Raw genomic sequence first — 20897 nt, forward strand, 5'->3', positions numbered from 1 at the left:
AGGCAAAGAGGAGAGCAGATGTGAAGTGGGGTAAGAGTATGACAGAAAATTTTGAAAGTAATAAAAAGATGTTTTGGAAAGAAATTAAGAGAGGAGGAGGAGGTGAATCAAGTAGAGAAGAAAAGGTAAAAGGTGTAGATGGAGAGATGATAATGGAAGAGAAGGCAGTAAGGGGAAGATGGGCAGAATATTTTAAGGAGTTGCTAAATGTGAAGGAGGATAGGGAGGGAAAGATAGTTGCAGTGGGAAATGCTAAGAAAATGAGAGTGATGAGTGAGGAAAATGGAGGAGAAATAAGGAAGGATGAAGTGAAGGCAGTTGTTAAGATGATGAAAGCAGGTAAGGCACCTGGTCTGGATGGATGCCATGCAGAATGTCTAAAAAAAAAGGAGGTACAGTGATGGTGGACTGGCTGGTGAGGTTATTTAATGTTTGCTGGAGAGAGGATAGAGTGCCGGAGGACTGGAGGAGTGCCTGTATAGTTCCACTTTACAAAGGAAAGGGGGACAAGTGTGAATGTAGTAGTTTCAGAGGGATTAGCTTGTTAAGTGTAGTTGGGAAGGCTTATGGGAGGATCTTGACTGAGAGGATTAGGAGAGGAACAGAGGGAGTAATTGTTGAGGAACAGTGTGGATTTAGGACGGGTAGAGGTTGTGTAGATCAGATCTTTGTGGTAAGACAAATATGTGAGAAAGCTATAGGAAAGGGGAAGGATGTTTTTTGGGCTTTTATGGATCTGGAAAAGGCTTACGATAGGGTAGACAGAAAGGCACTGTGGGAGGTTATGCAGATATATGGGATAGGAGGAAAGCTTCTAGGAGCTGTCAAGAGTTTTTATGATAGTAGAGCTTGTGTCAGGATTAGAAATGGAGAGAGTGAGAGGTTCGATGTAAAGGTGGGACTTTGTCAAGGATGCGTTATGTCGCCCTGGCTCTTCAACTTAAACATGGATGGGGTAGTGCGAGAGGTAAATGCAAGGGTAGTGGGTCAGGGATTGGAGATGGTTAAAGAAAATGGAGAAAAGTGGGAGGTGAGCCAGCTGTTGTTTGCTGACGACACTGCGCTTGTGGCAGGATCGGAGGAGGGACTAAGGAAGTTGGTGACAGAGTTTGGGAGAGTATGTGATAGAAGAAAGCTAAAGATAAATGTGGGTAAAAGTAAGGTGATGAGATGTACAAGGGGTGAAAGTGGCAGTAGACTGGAAGTGAGCATTAAGGGAGAGCGAGTGGAGGAAGTGGATAGTTTTAGATACTTGGGTGCAAATGTGGCAGGAAAAGGTGGAGTGAAGGTGGAGATAGAATGTAGATTGAGAGAAGCGTGTAAATGCCTTGGTGGATTGAAGAGTGTAATGAGGAATAGACATTTGGGAATGGATGCTAAGAGGAGACTGTATGAAGGAGTGATTGTGCCAACAGCACTGTATGGGGCAGAAACATGGAACATAAGAGAGGAAGAGAGAAGGAGTTTGAATGTGTTTGAGATGAGGTGTCTGAGAAGTATGATGGGGGTTACTAGGCTAGATAGAGTGAGAAATGAGGAGGTGAGGAGAAGAATGGGGGTGGAAAGGGAGTTGGGAGATAGGGTTGATGAAAGAGTATTTGGATGGTTTGGACACATGGAAAGAATGAGTGAAGAGAGACTAGTAAAAGAGGTATGGAAGGCAGAAGTGGAGGGAGTGAACATGAGGGGACGTCCTAGGATGAGGTGGATGGATGGGGTGAAGGGGGCTTTGGGGAAGAGGGGAATGTCTGTTGAGGAAGGACGGGAGAGGACAGAAGATAGGGGTGAATGGAGAATGGTTGTATATGGATGATGTGATGCATGAGGTGGAATGGGCAGTGAGGTAGTATGTGTGAGCAAAATTTGACGCAGCCCGAAGGGATTTCTCCCCGAAATCTCCTTTTATGCACGGGGGGATGGAGAGGGGGGGATCGTCGATTTAATGAAGTGGCCTTGCTGTGGATGTGCTGTGTCTTGCGACACTGCTTCTGACCCAGGGCAGTGGACAAGGTGCAGGGATGACCCATCATCCAGGAGGTGCTAAGATATGAGGGAGGGTGGAGGGGTGTGGAGTGTATTCAGGGATGGAATGGATGGGAATGATTTTATGCCTTTTCCTTTTTGGCTACCTCCCTTGTAAGGAGGAAAAAGCCTTGGTATATGTATGTACTACCCTCGATTCTATTTATGGTAAGAAAAATTCACAGATATGGTATCTGCTCGTGTTTTGAAGAGGAAAGAGCAGGGAGAAGGTACGTCTGCCATATCCTATTATTACATGTTATAATGGGTTCGGTATAAGGTAATTTCAATTTGCGGTAAGATTTTCAGGAAAGCATGTGTACCGTATAACAAGGACTTACTGTACTTCTATATTAAGCAGGCTGACAGATCAATCACTCAAGAAAGTACAGCAGAAGTAAGTAATCTGCATTCTCTTTTGAGCGGAAATTAGTCTTCAATCACGATAATGTGTGACTGGTCTGTTGGGGTATTACCAAATTCCCTAAAATTTTGAATGTATAAAACTTGTGTAGTCTATGTTCCACACACAAGCAAAATAAACAAGATGAAAATATCACTGGTTCTCACAGGAAGGGTACAGAATACAGTATCAATTGTGGGAAATGATTTTGCTGTCATCTCCCAGATTCCACACAAACAAACAAGTAAACACCACATGGCGCAGTGGTAGCATTCACAACCACTACTCCAGCAGTCTAAGTCTGATTCCCACCTAGGGCAGAAATAATTTCAGCATTGCTGCACTATGAGGCAGCACTCCAACTCTTGTGGGCAGAGAGTTGGGGGGAGAGGGGGTGTAAGGTACAACATTACCCATCCATTGGGCATTTATGAGCTCTGAGCTCCAATCTGGGAGGGTAATGGCTGTCAATGAATTCAACATATGATCCAACACCATGGTGAATCATACACACACTTCCTTGGGAAGTGAATTCATTACAAAATCAACAGAGGAGAATGAAAGTGTTGATAAAAGGCAACCTGTTACCTGACAGACTTATCAGCAAGATTGTGGGAGAGACATACAGGCTGCTGCAGAAGATTAATGTGACTTTTCACTATATAGATGGAATATTGGTGAAAAAAATCATAGAAACCCTAATCTGTCCAAGATTGGAATATGCATCAGTGGAATGGTCCACACACAAAGTAACGGATATAAACACTATTGAGAGAATACAAAGGGCAGGAACCAAACTTGTTCCCAGCCTGGCAGATAAACCATACAAGGAGAGACTGAAAGCACTGGGTCTACCAACTTTGAAAGATCAAAGAGAAAGAGGTAACATGATTATAGCATTCAGGTCACTAAAGGGGATACTACATTGAAAGAAGAGATTTCTTAATTAAGGGTAAGAGAGGTTTAAAAGCGAGACCACGTGTCGAAGAAATACAGTTTTCCATATAGATGTATAAACACTTGGAAGGCAATATGGTACAAGATGGAACAATACATGAATTTAAATTGATGATAATTGGAAACCAAGTATATAGATTAAGTTGGCACTGTACATGAATCTGAGGCTAAGTATAATAAAATGGAGAGCAGTAGATCAGACCCAACAAATGTTGCTTTCCTGTAAACTAAAATAAGGTAATTGCACACACACACAATTCCCTTCTGGAGGATGGTAGTCCTTCGTAAGGAGCTATAAATTCCTTAGACATGTAAAAAAAAAAAATAATAATAATAATAATAATAAAATAAATAAATAAATGAATTACCAAGTCTAACCTATGCTTCTTATCTAATGTAGAAACTTAAAGCAGACCGAGCAAACAACACTGTTACAATTCAATTTCTGATTAAAAAATATGTAATAATAATAATCTAAAAAAAGGGAGCCATTAAACGAATTTGATTGCACATTACAAACCAAACACCAACTGTGTTGAAACTACTCGTTTACATAATTGTAATATACAGGACGAGCTCTGCTCATGGGGTCCTGTCTGTACTTCCATAGGTAAAAAATTGCCTAGTAGCTTTCATTTTCCTCATGTTGTATCCATGCACTATTTCTTATTCTATACTGTTACTGCATCTGTCAGGAAAACTGCATCTTTTAACATCTTTCAAACACATCCTCTTTTTCAGTTTCTAGGTCCTCTTGTTTTTTCCTGTCCTACATTAGGAAATCTCAATTAAATTCCTATTCCAAACAACCCAAACAATCTCTGCACTTTCTTGCTCTACACTCACTGACAGCTCTTTGCCTCACCTCTACATTTTTTGCTATATCCATCCTTACATCACCTATTTTTCTTCTGAAGTATCTCATCTGAAATAGGTTTTCACTTTTCATTTCTGCCTCATTTAAATTCCAAGTCTCTGCTCCATGTTATGGTCATGTCACTTCCTCATACAACCTTCTTTCTCTTAAGAGTCTATTCCTACATACCTATTTCTCCTAACACTTTCACCCCCTGTCCCCCAGACATTTACCTTCCTCCCTTACTCTTTAATTCATCTCCGCCTTAACTCTTCCATCATCCATTGCCACATGTGACCCTAAAGACTTAAAGCTATACACTTCTTCCAGCTTCTCACCCACCAAACTCTTCCAACACTATATATATAGGGAGGGAGAGGGAGAGGGAGAGGGAGAGGGAGAGGGAGAGGGAGAGAGAGAGAGAGAGAGAGAGAGAGAGAGAGAGAGAGAGAGAGAGAGAGAGAGAGGGAGGGAGAGAGGGAGGGAGGGAGAGGAGGAGGGAGGGAGGGAGGGAGGGAGGGAGGGAGGGAGGGAGGGAGGGAGAGAGAGAGAGAGAGAGAGAGAGAGGGGGAGGGAGAGAGAGAAAGAGATGTATTTACCTAGTTGTATTTTACGGGAAGGGGAGCTATGCTCGTGGGGTCCCGTCTTCATATCTCATTTTATCTAAACTATTTTTAAATTCATGTATTGTTTTTGCACACACCACTTTCTCATCTAACTTGTTCCAACTGTCTATTACTCTGTGAGGAAAGCTGTTCTTTTTCAAATCTCTTCTATAGCTGTCTTTTTTTATTTTCTTTCCGTGTCCTCTTGTATTTCTGTCATCCCATTTTATCAGATTCTCTCTATCAGTAATTTCTATGCCTTTCATGATTCTGTAAATAGCTATCAAATCTCCTCTCTCTCTTCTTTGCTCTAGTGTCTGTAGTTTAAGTTTTTGTAGTCTCTCTTCATATGATAGTTTTGAGAGTGTTGGTGCCAGTTTTGTGATTGCTCTTTGTATTCTTTCAAGTTTTTTTATACATTTTTTTGTACTTGGTGACCATATCGTTGCTGCATATTCCAATCTTGGTCTTATCAGGGTGATTAGGATTTTCCTCACCATTTCTTCATCCAGGTATGTAAATGCCACTTTGATTGTTCTTATTAAATTATAAGTTTCTCCAAAAATCTTATTTATATGTTTCTCAGGTGACATATTATTCATAACAATGACTCCCAGGTCCTTCTCATTTTCTACTTTTTTTATTCCTTCTTCTCCCAAATTATATGATCCTGTTATTCTGTTTTTGCTTTTTCCAAATTCCATTATACTACACTTTTTTGTATTGAACTCCATCTCCCACTTCCTACTCCATTCTTGTACTTTATTTAGATCTCTCTGTAGTGATTCACAATCTTCTTCAGTTTTCACTCTTTTCAGTAGTTTTGCATCATCTGCAAAGAAGCTCATATAGCTTTCAATTCCTTCATCCATATCATTAATATATATAGCAAACATTATTGGGGCCAGAACTGTTCCCTGCGGGACACCGCTTATTACTTCATTCCATTTTGAGTGCTGATCTCTTATCACTACTCTCATTTTTCTTTCTTGCAAAAAGTCTTCCATCCAATTTAGCAATTTACCTTGTATTCCTCCTTCATATTCTAATTTCTTAAGCAACTTCTTATGTGGTACTTTGTCAAAAGCTTTTTTTAGGTCTAGAAATGCACAATCAGCCCATCCATCTCTTTCTTGTATTATATCTATTAGCCTTGAATAGAAACATATTAAATTGGTGACGCATGATCGTCCTTGTCTGAATCCAAATTGCCTTGGATTTAGTACGTTGTTTTTTTCCAAGTATTTTACCCATCTACTTTTGATAATTCTTTCACAAATTTTTGCTATTGTACTTGTTAGAGAGACTGGTCTATAGTTGGTAGGTTCTTCTTTATTTCCTCCTTTATATATAGGTACTATATTTGCTTTTTTCCAATCTTCTGGAACTTTTCCTTCTTTTAAGGAACTGCTTATTATGCTATGTATTTTGTCTGCCAGTTCATTCCTGCATTCTTTCAGAATCCAGTTTGCTATTTCATCTGGCCCATGCGATTTTCTGACATCAAAATTACCCAAGTGTGTCAATATTTCATTCTTTGTTACTTCTATTTCTTCCATAGGGGGGACTTTTTCTTTCCACTCAATCTCTTCAGGTTGTATATTTTCCCTTGTAAACACTGATTTAAAATGTTTGTTCATAATTTCTGCCATTTCCATTTCCTCAGTGTATTCAACTCCTCCTTGTCTTAATTTCTCCAAGTCTTGTTTGTTTTTCAGTTTATTGTTTACAAATCTGTAGAATAGTTTTGGTTGATCTTTACACTTTTCTATAACATCTTTTTCATATTTTCTTTTTTCCTCTCTGCACTTTTGTACATATTCATTTCTATAACCAGTATATATTTTCCATTTTTCAGGTCTTCTGTCTTTTTTCCATCTGTTCCAGGCTTTGTCTCTTTTGTCTTTTAACTCCCTACAACTTTTGTTGTACCAGCATTTTACATATTCTTTTTCTTGTTTTTGTCTTGGGACATACTTTTCCACTCCTTCTTTGTAAATTTTTGTCAAAATATTCCATTTCTCTTCCACTGATGTTTCTTCTTTGTATATTTCTTCCCAGTTTTCTTGTTGGAAGAATTCTCTTATTTTATCAAAGTTTGTTTTTTCATACATCATTCTTCCTTTTCTATATTGTTCATTTCTTTTCATATATTTTTCTTCATTAAGTTCCAGTTCAATCAATATGTGGTCACTTTTACCTATTGGTGTTTTATATTCAATCTTGTCCACTATTCTAGGTTCAGATGTAATTATTAAGTCTAGCCTCGATGGTTCTTCTTCATTTCTATACCTAGTGTTCTCTTGTATCCATTGTGTCATTGAATGGTCAGTAATCATCTCAAGTAGAGCATTTCCCCATGAGTCATCACCACTCTTTACTGTCATTTCTTCCCAGCAGATTTCTTTGCAATTAAAGTCGCCCATCATAACTATTCTTCCTCCATCTTCCATTATTTTAGTTAATGCTATCTTTGTGTCCTCTAACATACTTTTATATTCACTCTCCTCCCATGAGGCTGTTTTCGGAGGCACATAATTGATCACAAATTTTCTGCTCTTCTTATCTCTGTCTTCCACTTCTATCATAATCATCTCTACTGTATTCTTTCCATATATGACACCTTTCACGTTTATATCCTTCTTAGTCAGGAACATAACTCCACCCCCTTGCTTTTTCTCTCTGTTTCTAATCCAATAATTGTATGCATCATGTCCTACACTGTTGGGTGGTAGTGGGCCTTTTAATTTTGTTTCTACAATTCCCATTATGTCCGGTTCTTTTTCTTTCAAATAATCATTCAGCTCATTCAATCCTGTTATTAATCCATCTATATTTGTGTAAGACACTCTTAGTTTTCTGCCACTTCCATTGTGTTCTCTGTTTCCCTTATGCTTTTCTTTTGTATGTCGAACTTCCTTAGTTTCATGTTCACTACTCTCCAATAGAATCTCTCTTTCTCTGACTCCATTCTGTTCTCGTTTTTTGCCTTAGCTTCCAGTCTTTTCTGCTTTTCTTCCTCTCTTTCCTCTTTATTCATTTCTCTTTTTATCCATATCTTTTTGTATTGTTCACTTGTTGCTAGTTTCCCTGTTTTGGATAAGATATTCTCTTCCATTGTTTGTGACTTGAATTTAATCTTAATTGGTCTGGTCTTGTCTGTGCTATACTTTCCGAGTCTAAATTTCTCTTCGATTTGTTTCATAATTTCTGGTTCATCTTCCTGAACTGATTCTAGTAATTGGCTTACTTTTTCATTTTCCTCTTTGATTCTTGTGGTTCTATCTGTGTTGTGTTTCTCTTCCATTCCTAATATAATTATACATTTCTTCTTGTCTGCTAAATCCCTTACTATATTCTCCTTTTGTCTCATCACTTTAATAACTGAGTCTTCATTATGTTCTTTCAATTGCTGTTTGACTATGTCAGTGAATGAAACCTTATTTCCTTCTTGGGTTTTCTTCCAATTTTTACTTTCTTTAGCTATCGTTTCTCTGTTTTCTTTACTATTCTTCTTCAATTCCTCATTCTCCACCTTTACCTCTCTTAACTGTCTTTTTAGGTCTTCTATTTCATCAGTTAAGTTTTTATTCGCCTTTTCCAGTTCTTCCAATCTTTCAACCCTTTGTAAAATGGTGTTCATATGACCTAACCTACTCTCCAAGTCCTCGATCACCTTATCAACCTTCTTCTCTAGTCTTGTCAGTCGGGGGGGGTTTGTGTCCCCCCCACTCTCTTTAAATCCCTTGAAAATATTCTCATCACTTTCTACTGTATTGTTCCTATCTATACTTCTAATCTTTACATTCTTATTAGACATTCCGTCGTCCTCCAGCTCGTCTTGTGGTCGTTTGTTTACTTTACGGCGGTCTGTTTGGACCAAGTCCTCTACTTCCTCATTACCTTCCATTTTCCCAGCAATCCCTCCCCTTCTCCTCTTTCCTTACTTTCCCACTACCCCACGAGCAATTTCCCCCCACCCTGTAAATACAAAAAGGCACTTCTCTTTGCGTTGGGATCCACAATCTGCACTTTTCTTCAGAACGTTCTTCAAGCCGTCCGTTCGTTGAAAGTGTGTGTGTGTGTGTGTGCACACAATCCCATCAACACTTTTACCTACATCAGGGGGTGCAGCCCCAAGAGGCTGACACTTGGTCATCAGCAAACAACAATTGGCTCATCTCCCACTTTTCTCCATTTTCTTTAACCATATTTAGTCCCCTGCCCATTACCTTCACAATTTCCTCCTTCACCACCCCATCCATGTACACATTGAACAGCCATGGCGAAATGACACATCCCTGACGTAGTCCCACCTTTGCCTCAAACCACTCACTCTTTCTATTTCCAATTCTAACACAGGTTCTACTATTGTAAAAATTCAACTGCCCTTAACAACTTTCCCCCAATCCCATATATCTGGAAAACCTCCCACAGTGCCTTCTGTCTACCCTGTCATAAGCCTTTTCCAAATTTCTAAAACCCCCCCCCCCAAAAAAAAAAAAAAAAAAAAAAAAAATCCCCATTTGCAAAAGCTTTTTCACATATCTGCCTTCCCACAAAAATCTGACCAATGCAACCCCTACCTTTCCTAAACCCACACTGTTCCTCTCCTAATCCTTAGTTTAAAAACCTCCCACATGCTTTCCCAACTGCCCTCAACAGACCCCACAAAAACTACTACTCACAATTGTCCTCTTTTCCCTTGTAAATCAGAACTATTCAGGCACTCCACCAGTCCTCTGGCACTCTACCCCCTTACAGACATATCAAACTACTATACCTCACTAGCCAATCCACTATTACTGTAGCTCCCTTTTTTACACTCTGCATGACACCCACCTAACCCAGGTGCCTTACCTGCTTACATCATTTTCAAAACTACTTGTCCCACATCTTTTCTTATTTCTCCTTCATTTTCCTCTCCCATCACCATCATTTTCATAGCACCTCTCACTACTACCACCAATCCCACCCTATCCTCCTCCACATTCAACAGCTCTCTAAAATTATCTGCCTATCTTCCCCTTATCACCATATCTTCCATTAACCCCTTCACTCCGGGCCAAAATCTCGCAGGCAGCATTAGCTGCCAGACGTGCGATGTTGCGTCATAATACTCACATTATAAAAAATAAAGTTACCGCTGTATTGCTCGTTCTCTTTCACCTGTGAATTTTGATAACCATAGATATTATGACGAATCCAGTTTACAGAGTATGGGGGGTCACGTAGGTATAACTACAATATATATAATCAAGACGCTGACATCGGCATCCTTGCATACCCACTTGCTCCTCATAATGCCTATGTAGGCGCCATTGTATCGAAGGGGTTAACATCTGTCCATCTGTGCCTTTTACCTTTTCTTCTCCACTTGACTTACCTCCCCTTCCTCTCTAAACTTCCTTCTAAAACATATTTTTATTACTTTCAAAAATTTCTGTTATACTCCTCCCCCTCCTCTCCTTTTAGGCTCCTTTATCTTTCATATGGCTTTTCTTCTTTTTTCTTTGTACCTCTCATATGTTTCTCTTGTCCCACCTCACATCCAGTCCCTGAATGTTTGCTTCTTATCTTCTACTACCTTCTTCACTTCATCATCCCACCACCCACTACCCTTCCTTCTATTCCCTCCCATCCTCCTTGTTCCACATACTATCTTTGCACACCTTGTCACTCCCTCCTTAAACGTTCCCATTCCTCCTCCACTCCTATCTCTATTCTTCACCACCTCCCACACTTCTCTCAGCTTCTACATGTACTCCTGCTTCTCTTCTTTCTCATGCCAACACATCTTCCTTCTCACAAACATACTGCATACCACTTCCATTTTACTCTCATCTGTGCCACTCCCATTCATATTAAAAGATCCAAAACCTTAGGTTCTGTTTGGAAAACTCCTCCCAGACCCTCTTTTGCCTCGACTTCTTGTAGGTTTACAGAAAGCAGGATGCCTAGTCCCATTACCTTGTCCTGGTATAGCCACCTTTACGACTCGAGTGGAAAGACTCAGTGACAGTATTCTTTCTTCCCCCTGCCACAGGGGAGTGGTGAAAATGGAAATATATACTCAAAGAAGTGGTACAGGACAGTACTAAGAGGGGCAGGGGGACAGCATAATAGACAACTGCGGTACAATAAAATACCATCATTTCTCTATGAGTAGAGATTTCCTCTAACATAGACAAAACGATGTGTAGCTCTAGTCTGTTGGGTCACCCCATATCCTTAAAGTATCAGCTGCATGCTACTACATAAAAACATGCAGCCAACACCCCAGATGGGGTGCATATATATGTATGTATGTATGTATATATACATGCTGGGACCACTGACAGGCATAACGCCTACTACTGGGAGCTGAAGTAAGAAGTAAAAAAAAAAAAAAAAAAACATATGTATGTAATATATATATATATATATATATATATATATATATATATATATATATATATATATATATATATATATATATCACACACACATACACACCAATGGCTATTTCCCCCCCTTACAAGGAAGGTAGTAAAAAAAAAACAAAGACATAAAATCCACTTCCATCCATTCCATCCCCACATCCTCCACTCCCATTCACCCCCCTCTCTCCCTCTTATCTTGGCTCCTCCTGGACGATGGGTCATCCCTGTATCTCACCCACTGCCCTCAGTCAGAAGCAGTGTTGCAAGACACAGCACATCCATAGCAAAGCCACTTCATTAAATAGGCGACCCCCCCCCTGTGTCCCCTCATGTAGAAAATGAGAAGACAGGGACAAATCCCTTTGGGCTGCATCAAAACATCATCCACACATGATTTAATACTTACAACAGAACCTGAAATTGTGGACAAAATCCATTACAAGACACCAATTGGAAAGAGTGACCATATACTCATCGAAACTGTACTAAAGGAAGAAATAGACATGGAGAGAAATGAAAAGCATAGGAAAGGAAGATTGATGTACAACAAAACAGACTTTGCAAAACTAAAGATATTCTTCCGGAATGCAAACTGGGAAAAATTCTATATGGAAGAGACAAAAGTGGATGAGAAATGGAATATCTTGATGGAAAATTACAATGAAGGGGTAAACAGGCATGTACCAAGACAAAAGTGAGAGAGTACATCAAATGTTGGTTCAACAAAAGATGCAGAGGCAAAAGACAGAAGGAACAAAGCTTGGAAAAGGTGGAGAAAAGATAAAAAACCTAGTAAATGGCAAATTTATATAAACTATAGAAATGAGTATGTAAATGTGAGAAGAGAGGAGAAAAGGAACCATGAAAAGGATATTATAGATAAATGCAAAGATCAACCCAAACTATTCTATTGATATGTGAATGGTAAACTTAAAAACAAACAGGAAATGGTGAAACTACGCCAAGGAAATATAGAATACACAGAAGAATTAGAAATGGCTGAAGTCATGAACAATCACTTTAAATCTGTCTTCACCAGAGAGAAAATACAAAATTGGGACGAAGATAATAACAAGCAATCTCCCCCCCCATGAGTGAGTTTACAATAACACAAAAAAGAAATATCAGAACACCTATCAAACCTTGATGTCAGAAAATCACATGGCCCGGATGGAATTGCAAAATGGATTCTAAAGGAATGCAAAGAAGAACTAACAGACAAAATACACAACATAATAAACAGCTCACTCAAAGAAGGAAAGATACCTAAAGACTGGAAAAATGCTAACATTGTACCAATATATAAAGGAGAAACAAGGAAGAACCCACCAACTATAGGCCAGTATCACTAACAAGCACTATAGCCAAAATTTGTGAGAAAATCATCAAGAATATATGGGTAAAACATCTGGAAGACAACAACATGATAAACCTAAGACAAATTGGGTTCAGACAAGGAAGATCATGCATCACAAACTTAATATGCTTCTACTCAAGACTAATAGACATAGTGCAAGAAAGAAATGGATGGGCTGATTGTGCCTTCCTAGACTTGCAAAAAGCTTTTGACAAAGTACCACACAGAAAATTACTAAAAAAAAAACTGGAACACATAGGAGGAATACAAGGGAACCTACTAAAATGGATGGAGGACTTCCTGATTGAAAAAAAGATGAGAGTAGTACTCAGAGAAAAATATTCAGGTTGGAAAGAGGTGATCAGTGGAGTACCACAAGGATCTGTATTGGCTCCAATAATGTTTGCTATTTATGTGAATGACATGGATGAGGATGTGAAATGTTACATGAGCTTCTTTGCAGACGACGCCAAACTGTTAAGGAAAGTAGAAACTGATAAGGACTGTGAAGCACTGCAGGAAGACCTGAATAAGGTATGGAACTGGAGTCAGAAATGGGAAGTGGACTTTAATACTAAGAAGTGTAGCATAATGGAGTTTGGAAAAAGCAAAAAACAGAATATCAGGAAAATATACAATTGGAACCAAGGAGGTAAAGAACGCAGGATCCGAAAAAGATTTGGGGGTAATTATCACAAACGACTTGTCCTATGATAAACAGATTAATAAAATTGTCGGGGAGGCTTACAACTTGCTAAGATCAATAAAAGTGGCATTTGCATACTTGGACGAAGACATGACAAAAAAAAAAAAAATTGGTTACATTGATAAGGCCTAGACTAGAGTACGCGGCGACATTGTGGTCACCCAGTACCAAAATGAATATAAAGAAAATAGAAAGTATCCAGAGAGCAGCAACAAAAATGGCACCTGCACTTGCAAACCTATCATATGAGGAGAGATTGGCTAAACTGGAGTTACCAATGCTAGAGCAAAGAAGAGAGAGAGGTGACCTACTGACCATCTACAGAATCATGAAAGTCACAGAGATACTCGATAGAGAGGACTTACTAAACTGGGACAAGAGAAACACAAGAGGACATGGAAAGAAAATAAAAAAAAACATAGTTACAGAAAAGAACTGAAGAAAAACAGTTTTCCACATAGAGTAGTGGAAACTTGGAACAAAACTAGATAATGAAACAGTATGCATAAAAACCTTTCATGAGTTTAAAAGCAAACTAGACACTGCGAGATACAAAGGCAGGACACCACGAGAATAGCTCCCCTTCCCACAAAATACAACCAAGTAAATCTAGGTAAATACATACTCCCTACCCCCATCCCCCACCCACTCCCTTCAAGCATCATGGCATCATCCATACACCATTCTCCATTCATATATATATATATATATATATAAAGAACATATGAATGAAGGAGGCTGCAAGAGACCATAAGGCCTACACTAGGTAGTTCCATGTCCATTACCATATACATATACTGTAGGAAGAGGCAAAAGTAGCCACATGGGGGTAAAACTGGCCATTGTCCTTGTTACATACCTAACTATGACAGATAGACAGGGAAATAAAAACCCCAACTAGCCTACTGTGTGTTATGTATAATTCCTCTCTTTATTTTGTTGACAAATATAATTAGGTATATAACAAAGAATTTTAACCCATGTGGCTACTTTTGCCCCTTCCTACATTATATACATATTATGCCAAGGGCTCTTTCCTCCTTACAAGGGAGGTAGCCAAAGTCAATGGCATAAATATACTCCCACCCATTTCATCCCCACATACTCTACTCCCATTCACCACAACCCCCTCCCTTTAATCTTGGCTCCTCCTGGATGACAGGTCATCCCTGCATCTCGCCCACAGCGTTGGGTCTGAGATGATGTAGCAAGACACAGCACATCCACAGCAAGGCCACTTCATTTATTCTGCAACTCCCCTCTCCATCTCATACAGAAAAAGAGAAGAAAGGGAGAGAGTCCTTTGGGCTGCATCAAAAAATCATTCACACATACTCCCTCACCTTCCATCCCCCACCCACTCACTTCCATGCATCACAGCATCATCCATACACAACCATTCTCCACCCACCCCTATCTTCTGTTTTCTCTCTTCCTTCCTTAACAGAAATTCTTCTCTTTCCCAAAGCCCTTTTACCCCATCTATCCATCTCATCCTTGGTTGCCCTCTCATATTCATCTATATATATATATATATATATATATATATATATATATATATATATATATATATATATATATATATATATATATATATATATATATATATATATATAAAGGAAAATGAAGGTGCCTAAATTGAGGTTGCTAAAGTGGGGGGACATAGTACTATAGTTTTACAAAACTATAATAGACTTTCAGATGCATAACAGGTTAACAATATGTACCTCAGTAGTAATCTATGTTGCATGGAGAAAGTAAAAAGTTACTTTTGTTTTTTGTCACAGAAGTTAGTCAATTACATGCTTCCATGAGGAAGGCATTCAATTACTATACATCATTATCAATCAAACAGCCTTTTGTTTTCTAGTGGCAAACAAATGTTTTCCCCCTTTCATGAATTGCATGACAGTGCTAACTTCTGCCATGTCACACCTATAAACTTCTCTATATTATATCTTATCTCCTTATCTCACAGCCTCCATTCATTAACATGCTTGCAAAAAATTTCCATCATCCTTTCTGGCCATATTCCCTGTTAATTTCAATTTATTGCTTTAAAAATCTTAATATCTAATTATGCTCCTATTATTTGCTTCTTTTCTTTATTGAAAACAATTTCCTTAGAAAATGTAATCTCTCAATAACAAAACAGAAAACATGTGAAAATGATTAATAATGTTCATGGATGAAACAAATGTGTAAATTTGATAATTCTAAAATTTGTTGATTTAAACAATTTACTTAAAACATAAGTTAAACAAAGTAAAAATTAACAATCCAATTACTGCAAGTGTCTAAAACCCTCTAATTGCCAAATCCACCTCAAAAACAAACTTCATCATATGATGAAGAATGAATGAAACTTCTAATGATAATTAAATTTAAAATTCAACTGAAATGTCATCCATATTACCTGACAGGAGAAAAAAGTACATGAAAAATCATATCCTGATTACCTAACTGTTGAAAGAACACAAAATCATATCCACTTTACCTGACTGTTTTTTCCTACAATTTCCACAACTACCATATTCATCAACTTTCCCAGACTGCTTACTGCTATCTGTCTTAAGCTGCATAATCTCAAAGATTGGGCCTAAATGAAGAAACTGATAACAAGGAAAAGCTGATAACTCGAATGCCCGTCAACAGCGACGAACATTACATTCACTTTTGTCACATCTGGCTCTTCTCTGTTGACCTGTCCTAATTGTTTGCGTGTACTACTTTTCAGTCCCAAACATCAACACAACACTAGACAACATAGAAAAATAAACTAATATAATGCACATACACTTTCCAGAGCCAGGCAATATTTTCAATGTTGCGTGGAACTAATAACACGCTTATCTCTTATGCCAAAATGTACACTCCACAATTGCGTACAGTAGACACAAGTGATAGTTACTGCGTTCGAGATGATTAGTGTGACTTCGACTTACCATTAAATAATAGTCAATACAATATCATGATATAAGAATAGAATTGTGCTGATTATACATATAGTACATATGTACACACATTCATTGAAAATTAAGTTAAGTGTTTTAATCAGCAGTTTCCTAAAGATGAGCTGCCATGTAGGAAAAGAAACCTTTATATCCTGTAAAACTTTTAACTGTGTTGATTGTCAATAGAACTTGAATTATCAGTAACAGGGCCCCTGAGTCTTCAATAATAGCGTTTTTGTTCATTCGTTAGTCTCATATAGCACTCGTTCAAATTCTTTCCACTTGGCTTAGAATGGAGCTTTTGATATAATCTTACAGAATTGGGCATTAAAGATAATTCATATGTACTTTTTGGTAATGAAGTGATAGTAATAAGCAACGAATTTTAATTATAAAGCATGTAATTATAGATACATAATTGTCAAAACCGATTCGAACATCGTGTTTATAAGTTTGTTGGTGTCGTGGTGTCGTCTGGTGGTCATGTCGTGTCGCTTTGGACGTTAAATAGCTGCCTAAGGTTGAATTTGAGCCTTGGGTATCGGTCACATCTTTTTAGAATCATTATGGTGCTTGTTAACACCGAGGTACAGACTGATGATTGTAAAACTGAACTGCTAATTTCGGACTCAGACAGTGGCAGTAAAAGGCGATCTGTCAGAAGTCAAAATTCCACCTCCTCAGTGTCTGAATCAATTTCCGAAAAAAAAGGAGGCTGGATGAGTGTGAAGAAATGCCTGTGCCTCCTCTGTGTACTTATCGCTTTTGGGGGTATTGGCATTCTCTATCTTGGTTACTTTTGCCCTGAGTCAGTGTGTACAATAAGTTGGAAGTCCTTGAGCAAACCCCAGTATGAAATTATCAATGATGGAATTGATAAGTTCCACATCAGCAGTGATCAAGTGGGTAAACCTGTAGATGCCTTTGGCCAAACAAAAACAGGACCCTCTTTTGATGACGTTCTAAAGCCAGACTTTCAGTTTGACATTAAAGGCCATGATGTCATTGTATTCCTTCATATTCAGAAAACGGGGGGGACTACCTTTGGCAAGCACTTAGTAAAGGACTTGGCTCTTGAGAAAGAATGTCGGTGTCATAGAAAACGTAAGAAAAGGTGCACTTGCCTTCGTCCTGGCTCAAGCTCGGAGACTTGGTTGTTTTCACGTTATTCAACAGGATGGAAGTGCGGCCTTCATGCTGACTGGACTGAACTAGTTAGTTGTGTGGATGAGGTTATGGATAAGATTGACAATAAAGAGATTAAAAGAAGGTAAGCACAATATCTTAACATATTAATAGATTACTGTATATGTAATTTGCCATGGGGGCTTCGGTAAACTTACAGAATCACTCAAACATGGATATTTAACATTAAGCTCATGTCCAGTAGCTCCTAACCTAATATAGCCTAACCTAACATAACAATGATTCCATAGAAAAAACAAATCTCTTAAATGCAAAAAAGAAATAATTGAAAAGTTTGTTTGCATGGCACTGAATAGAACTTCTCTTTCAGTTCTCACTTGTATGAGTTAGTGTCTCGTAAGATATGATATTTAGCAACATAGAATTTTCAGTCTCATTTTTCAAATTTATTGGGATGAAGTAATTGGTTCTTCTCCATAAGGTTTCTACTAGAGATGATTAGATTACAAAAAAAAATTGGAATCTATTGGTAAAATAGTGAGTTCCTATTCCTATGAATGACTTTTACTTTTCCATAAACATAAACCAGGGTTTTATAATTGTTTTACTTCATAACTGAGAAACCACTCCTAAGCCAAGTAAGAAATATACGAGCATGCTTAGTTGCGTCATCACCCTACATTTGAACAACACTAATACAGAATTGTCCTGGAATAAGATTCAAACTGCCATAGATGTAACCATTACTTTGAAGACATAGAACATTTTATTGTAAACAGTCAAACATTCACTATATCTTGATGACTTATGGGCCAAACTGATGACCATGGTAGGTTACCTGGGAGTAATGGGTCTCCTACAAGAGAGACTTGGAGCAATGGATTAAATAGTTGGCTGATATTATGAGTGTTGGGCAGTCTTTGTCACTGGACAAGAGAATAGTTGCCAGTTGTCTGCTGCCCCAATATGAAAAAATAGTTGTATAATTTGTGTGTGGTAAAGAGGGTAGATGTAAAGGTGTTGATGGGCTTAGGGGGGAATACTGGGGATAATGTTAGCAACACTTTATCTAACAGAATCATCATACAAAGGTATTTAATTCATCATGCATAATGAATCTGAGTATATATTCTTTGGTCTGATACTATATATTCTTTGGTCTGACACTATAGCTTTATCTGTAGACAGTAGTGAGCAAGATGGGAGAAGATGGCCATAACATATATGTACCGTAATAAAGAAACTTCAAACTTTCTATTACATCAGTATTTATTCACTATTACTCACAGGTACTTCTACATCACTTTTCTGCGCAACCCTGTCCTTCGCTACTTGAGTGAATTTCGCCATGTAAGGAGAGGAGCAACATGGAAGACTGCCAAGCTTGTATGTAATGGAAGACCAGCAACAAAGGTTTGTGGTTTGTTTGGGTCATTTTAGACAAATAAATGTTCATTCTGAAATATAATCGAATACTTTTATTTTGCCTTTGCTGTTTTAGATATTTCATATCTATCGATATAGCTCTTGTAACCATTAAGATACACAGGCCTATCCATCAGCATTAAAGTGCTAGCTCACACACACACACACACACACTTTCAACGAACGGACGGCTTGACGAACGCTCTGAAGAAAAGTGCAGATTGAGGATACCAACGCAAAGAGAAGTGCCTTTTTGTATTTGCAGGGGGGGGGAATTGCTCGTGAGGTAGTGGGAAAGTAAGGAAAGAGGAGAGGGGGAGGGATTACTGGGGAAATGGAAGATAATGAGGATGTGGAGGACTTGGCCCAGGCAGACGGGCGGAAGATCAACATGAAACGACCACCGGATGACGAAATGGCAAATAAAAATGTAAAGATTAGAAGTATAGAGAGGAGAAATACAGTAGAAAGTGACGAGAATATGTTCCAGGGATTTAAAGAGGGTGGGGGGGACACAACCCCCCCCAGACTGATAAGACTAGAGGAGAGAGTTGATAAGGTGATCGAGGACTTGGAACGTAAGTTAGGTAATGTAGGCTCCATTCTACAAAGAATTGAAAGATTGGAACAACTAGAGAAGGCTAACAGAAACTTAACTGAAGAAGTAGAGGACCTAAAAAGACAGTTAGGAAATGTAAAGGAGGAGAATGAGAAATTGAAGAAGAATAGTAATGAAAACAGTGAGAAAATAGCTACAGAAGCTAAAAATTGGAGAATAACTCAAGAAGGGAATAAGGTTTCATTCACTGACATAGTCAAACAGCAATTGAAAGAACATAATGAAGACTCAGTTATTAAAGTGATGAGACAGAAGGAGAATATAGTAAGAGAATTAGCTGACAAAAAGAAATGTATAATTATATTAGGAATGGAAGAGAAACATAACCCAGATAGAACCGCAAGAATCAAGGAGGAAAATGAAAGGGTAAGCAGTTTATTAAAATTAGTCCAGGAAGATGAACCAGAAATTATAAAGGAAATTGAGGAAAAATTCAGACTCGGAAAATATAGTACAGATAAGACCAGACCAATTAAGATTAAATTCAGGTCACAAACAACGGCAGAGAAAATTCTATCCAAGACAGGGAAACTAGCAACAAATGATCAATATAAAAAGGTATGGATAAAAAGAGAAATGAATAAGGAGGAAAGAGAGGCAGAAAAGCAGAAAAGAATTGAAGCTAAGGCAAAAAACGAGGAAAGAACGGAGTCAGAGAAAGAGAGATTCTATTGGAGAGTAGTGAACATGAAAATAAAGCAGTTCGACATACTAAAGAAAAACATAAGGGAAACAGAGAACACAATGGAAGTGGCAGAAAACTAAGAGTGTCTTACACAAATATAGATGGATTGATAACAGGATTGAATGAACTGAATGATTATTTGAAAGAAAAAGAACCGGACATAATGGGAATTGTAGAAACAAAATTAAAAGGCCCACTACCACCCAACAGTGTAGGACATGATACATACAATTATTGGATTAGAAACAGAGAGAAAAAACAAGGGGGTGGAGTTATGTTCCTGACAAAGAAGGATATAAACGTGAAAGGTGTCATATATGGAAAGAATACAGTAGAGATGATTATGATAGAAGTGGAAGACCGAGATAAGAAGAGCAGAAAATTTGTGATCAACTATGTGCCTCCGAAAACAGCCTCATGGGAGGAGAATGAACATAAAAGTATGTTAGAGGACACAAAGATAGCATTAACTAAAATAATGGAAGACGGAGGAAGAATAGTTATGATGGGCGACTTTAATTGCAAAGAAATCTGCTGGGAAGAAATGACAGTAAAGAGTGGTGATGACTCATGGGGAAATGCTCTACTTGAGATGATTACTGACCATTCAATGACACAATGGATACAAGAGAACACTAGGTATAGAAATGAAGAAGAACCATCGAGGCTAGACTTAATAATTACATCTGAACCTAGAATAGTGGACAAGATTGAATATAAAACACCAATAGGTAAAAGTG

General features: G+C 38.2%; 2 protein-coding genes across 4 annotated transcripts in view; one reads left to right on the forward strand and one right to left on the reverse strand.

Annotated features, from left to right (window-relative positions):
- Positions 1-16245, reverse strand: part of LOC143021033 (uncharacterized) — a 50159-nt gene extending 33914 nt beyond the window's left edge. For 2 of the 3 annotated variants that reach the window (XR_012965968.1, XM_076178211.1), the window contains exon 1: positions 15826-16098. Coding sequence is in view for 1 of the 3 variants with exons in the window: in XM_076178211.1 (XP_076034326.1) it covers positions 15826-15867 (42 nt within the window). In the remaining 2 variants the exon portion in view is untranslated. Of the gene's footprint in view, positions 1-15825; positions 16099-16125 lie in introns of those variants that run through there. The other variant, XM_076178212.1, reaches the window with a different exon arrangement.
- Positions 16246-16706: 461 nt separating this feature from the next.
- Positions 16707-20897, forward strand: part of Hs6st (heparan sulfate 6-O-sulfotransferase) — a 21746-nt gene continuing 17555 nt past the window's right edge. Inside the window, exons 1-2 of the mRNA XM_076178213.1 lie at positions 16707-17552; positions 18718-18841. Of these exons, the coding sequence (XP_076034328.1) occupies positions 16849-17552; positions 18718-18841 (828 nt within the window). The 5' untranslated portion in view covers positions 16707-16848. The remainder of the gene's footprint in view (positions 17553-18717; positions 18842-20897) is intronic.

The sequence above is a fragment of the Oratosquilla oratoria genome, chromosome 41, assembly GCF_046742065.1.
Source record: "Oratosquilla oratoria isolate Oo_2021 chromosome 41, ASM4674206v1, whole genome shotgun sequence".
NCBI classification, from domain to species: domain Eukaryota; kingdom Metazoa; phylum Arthropoda; class Malacostraca; order Stomatopoda; family Squillidae; genus Oratosquilla; species Oratosquilla oratoria.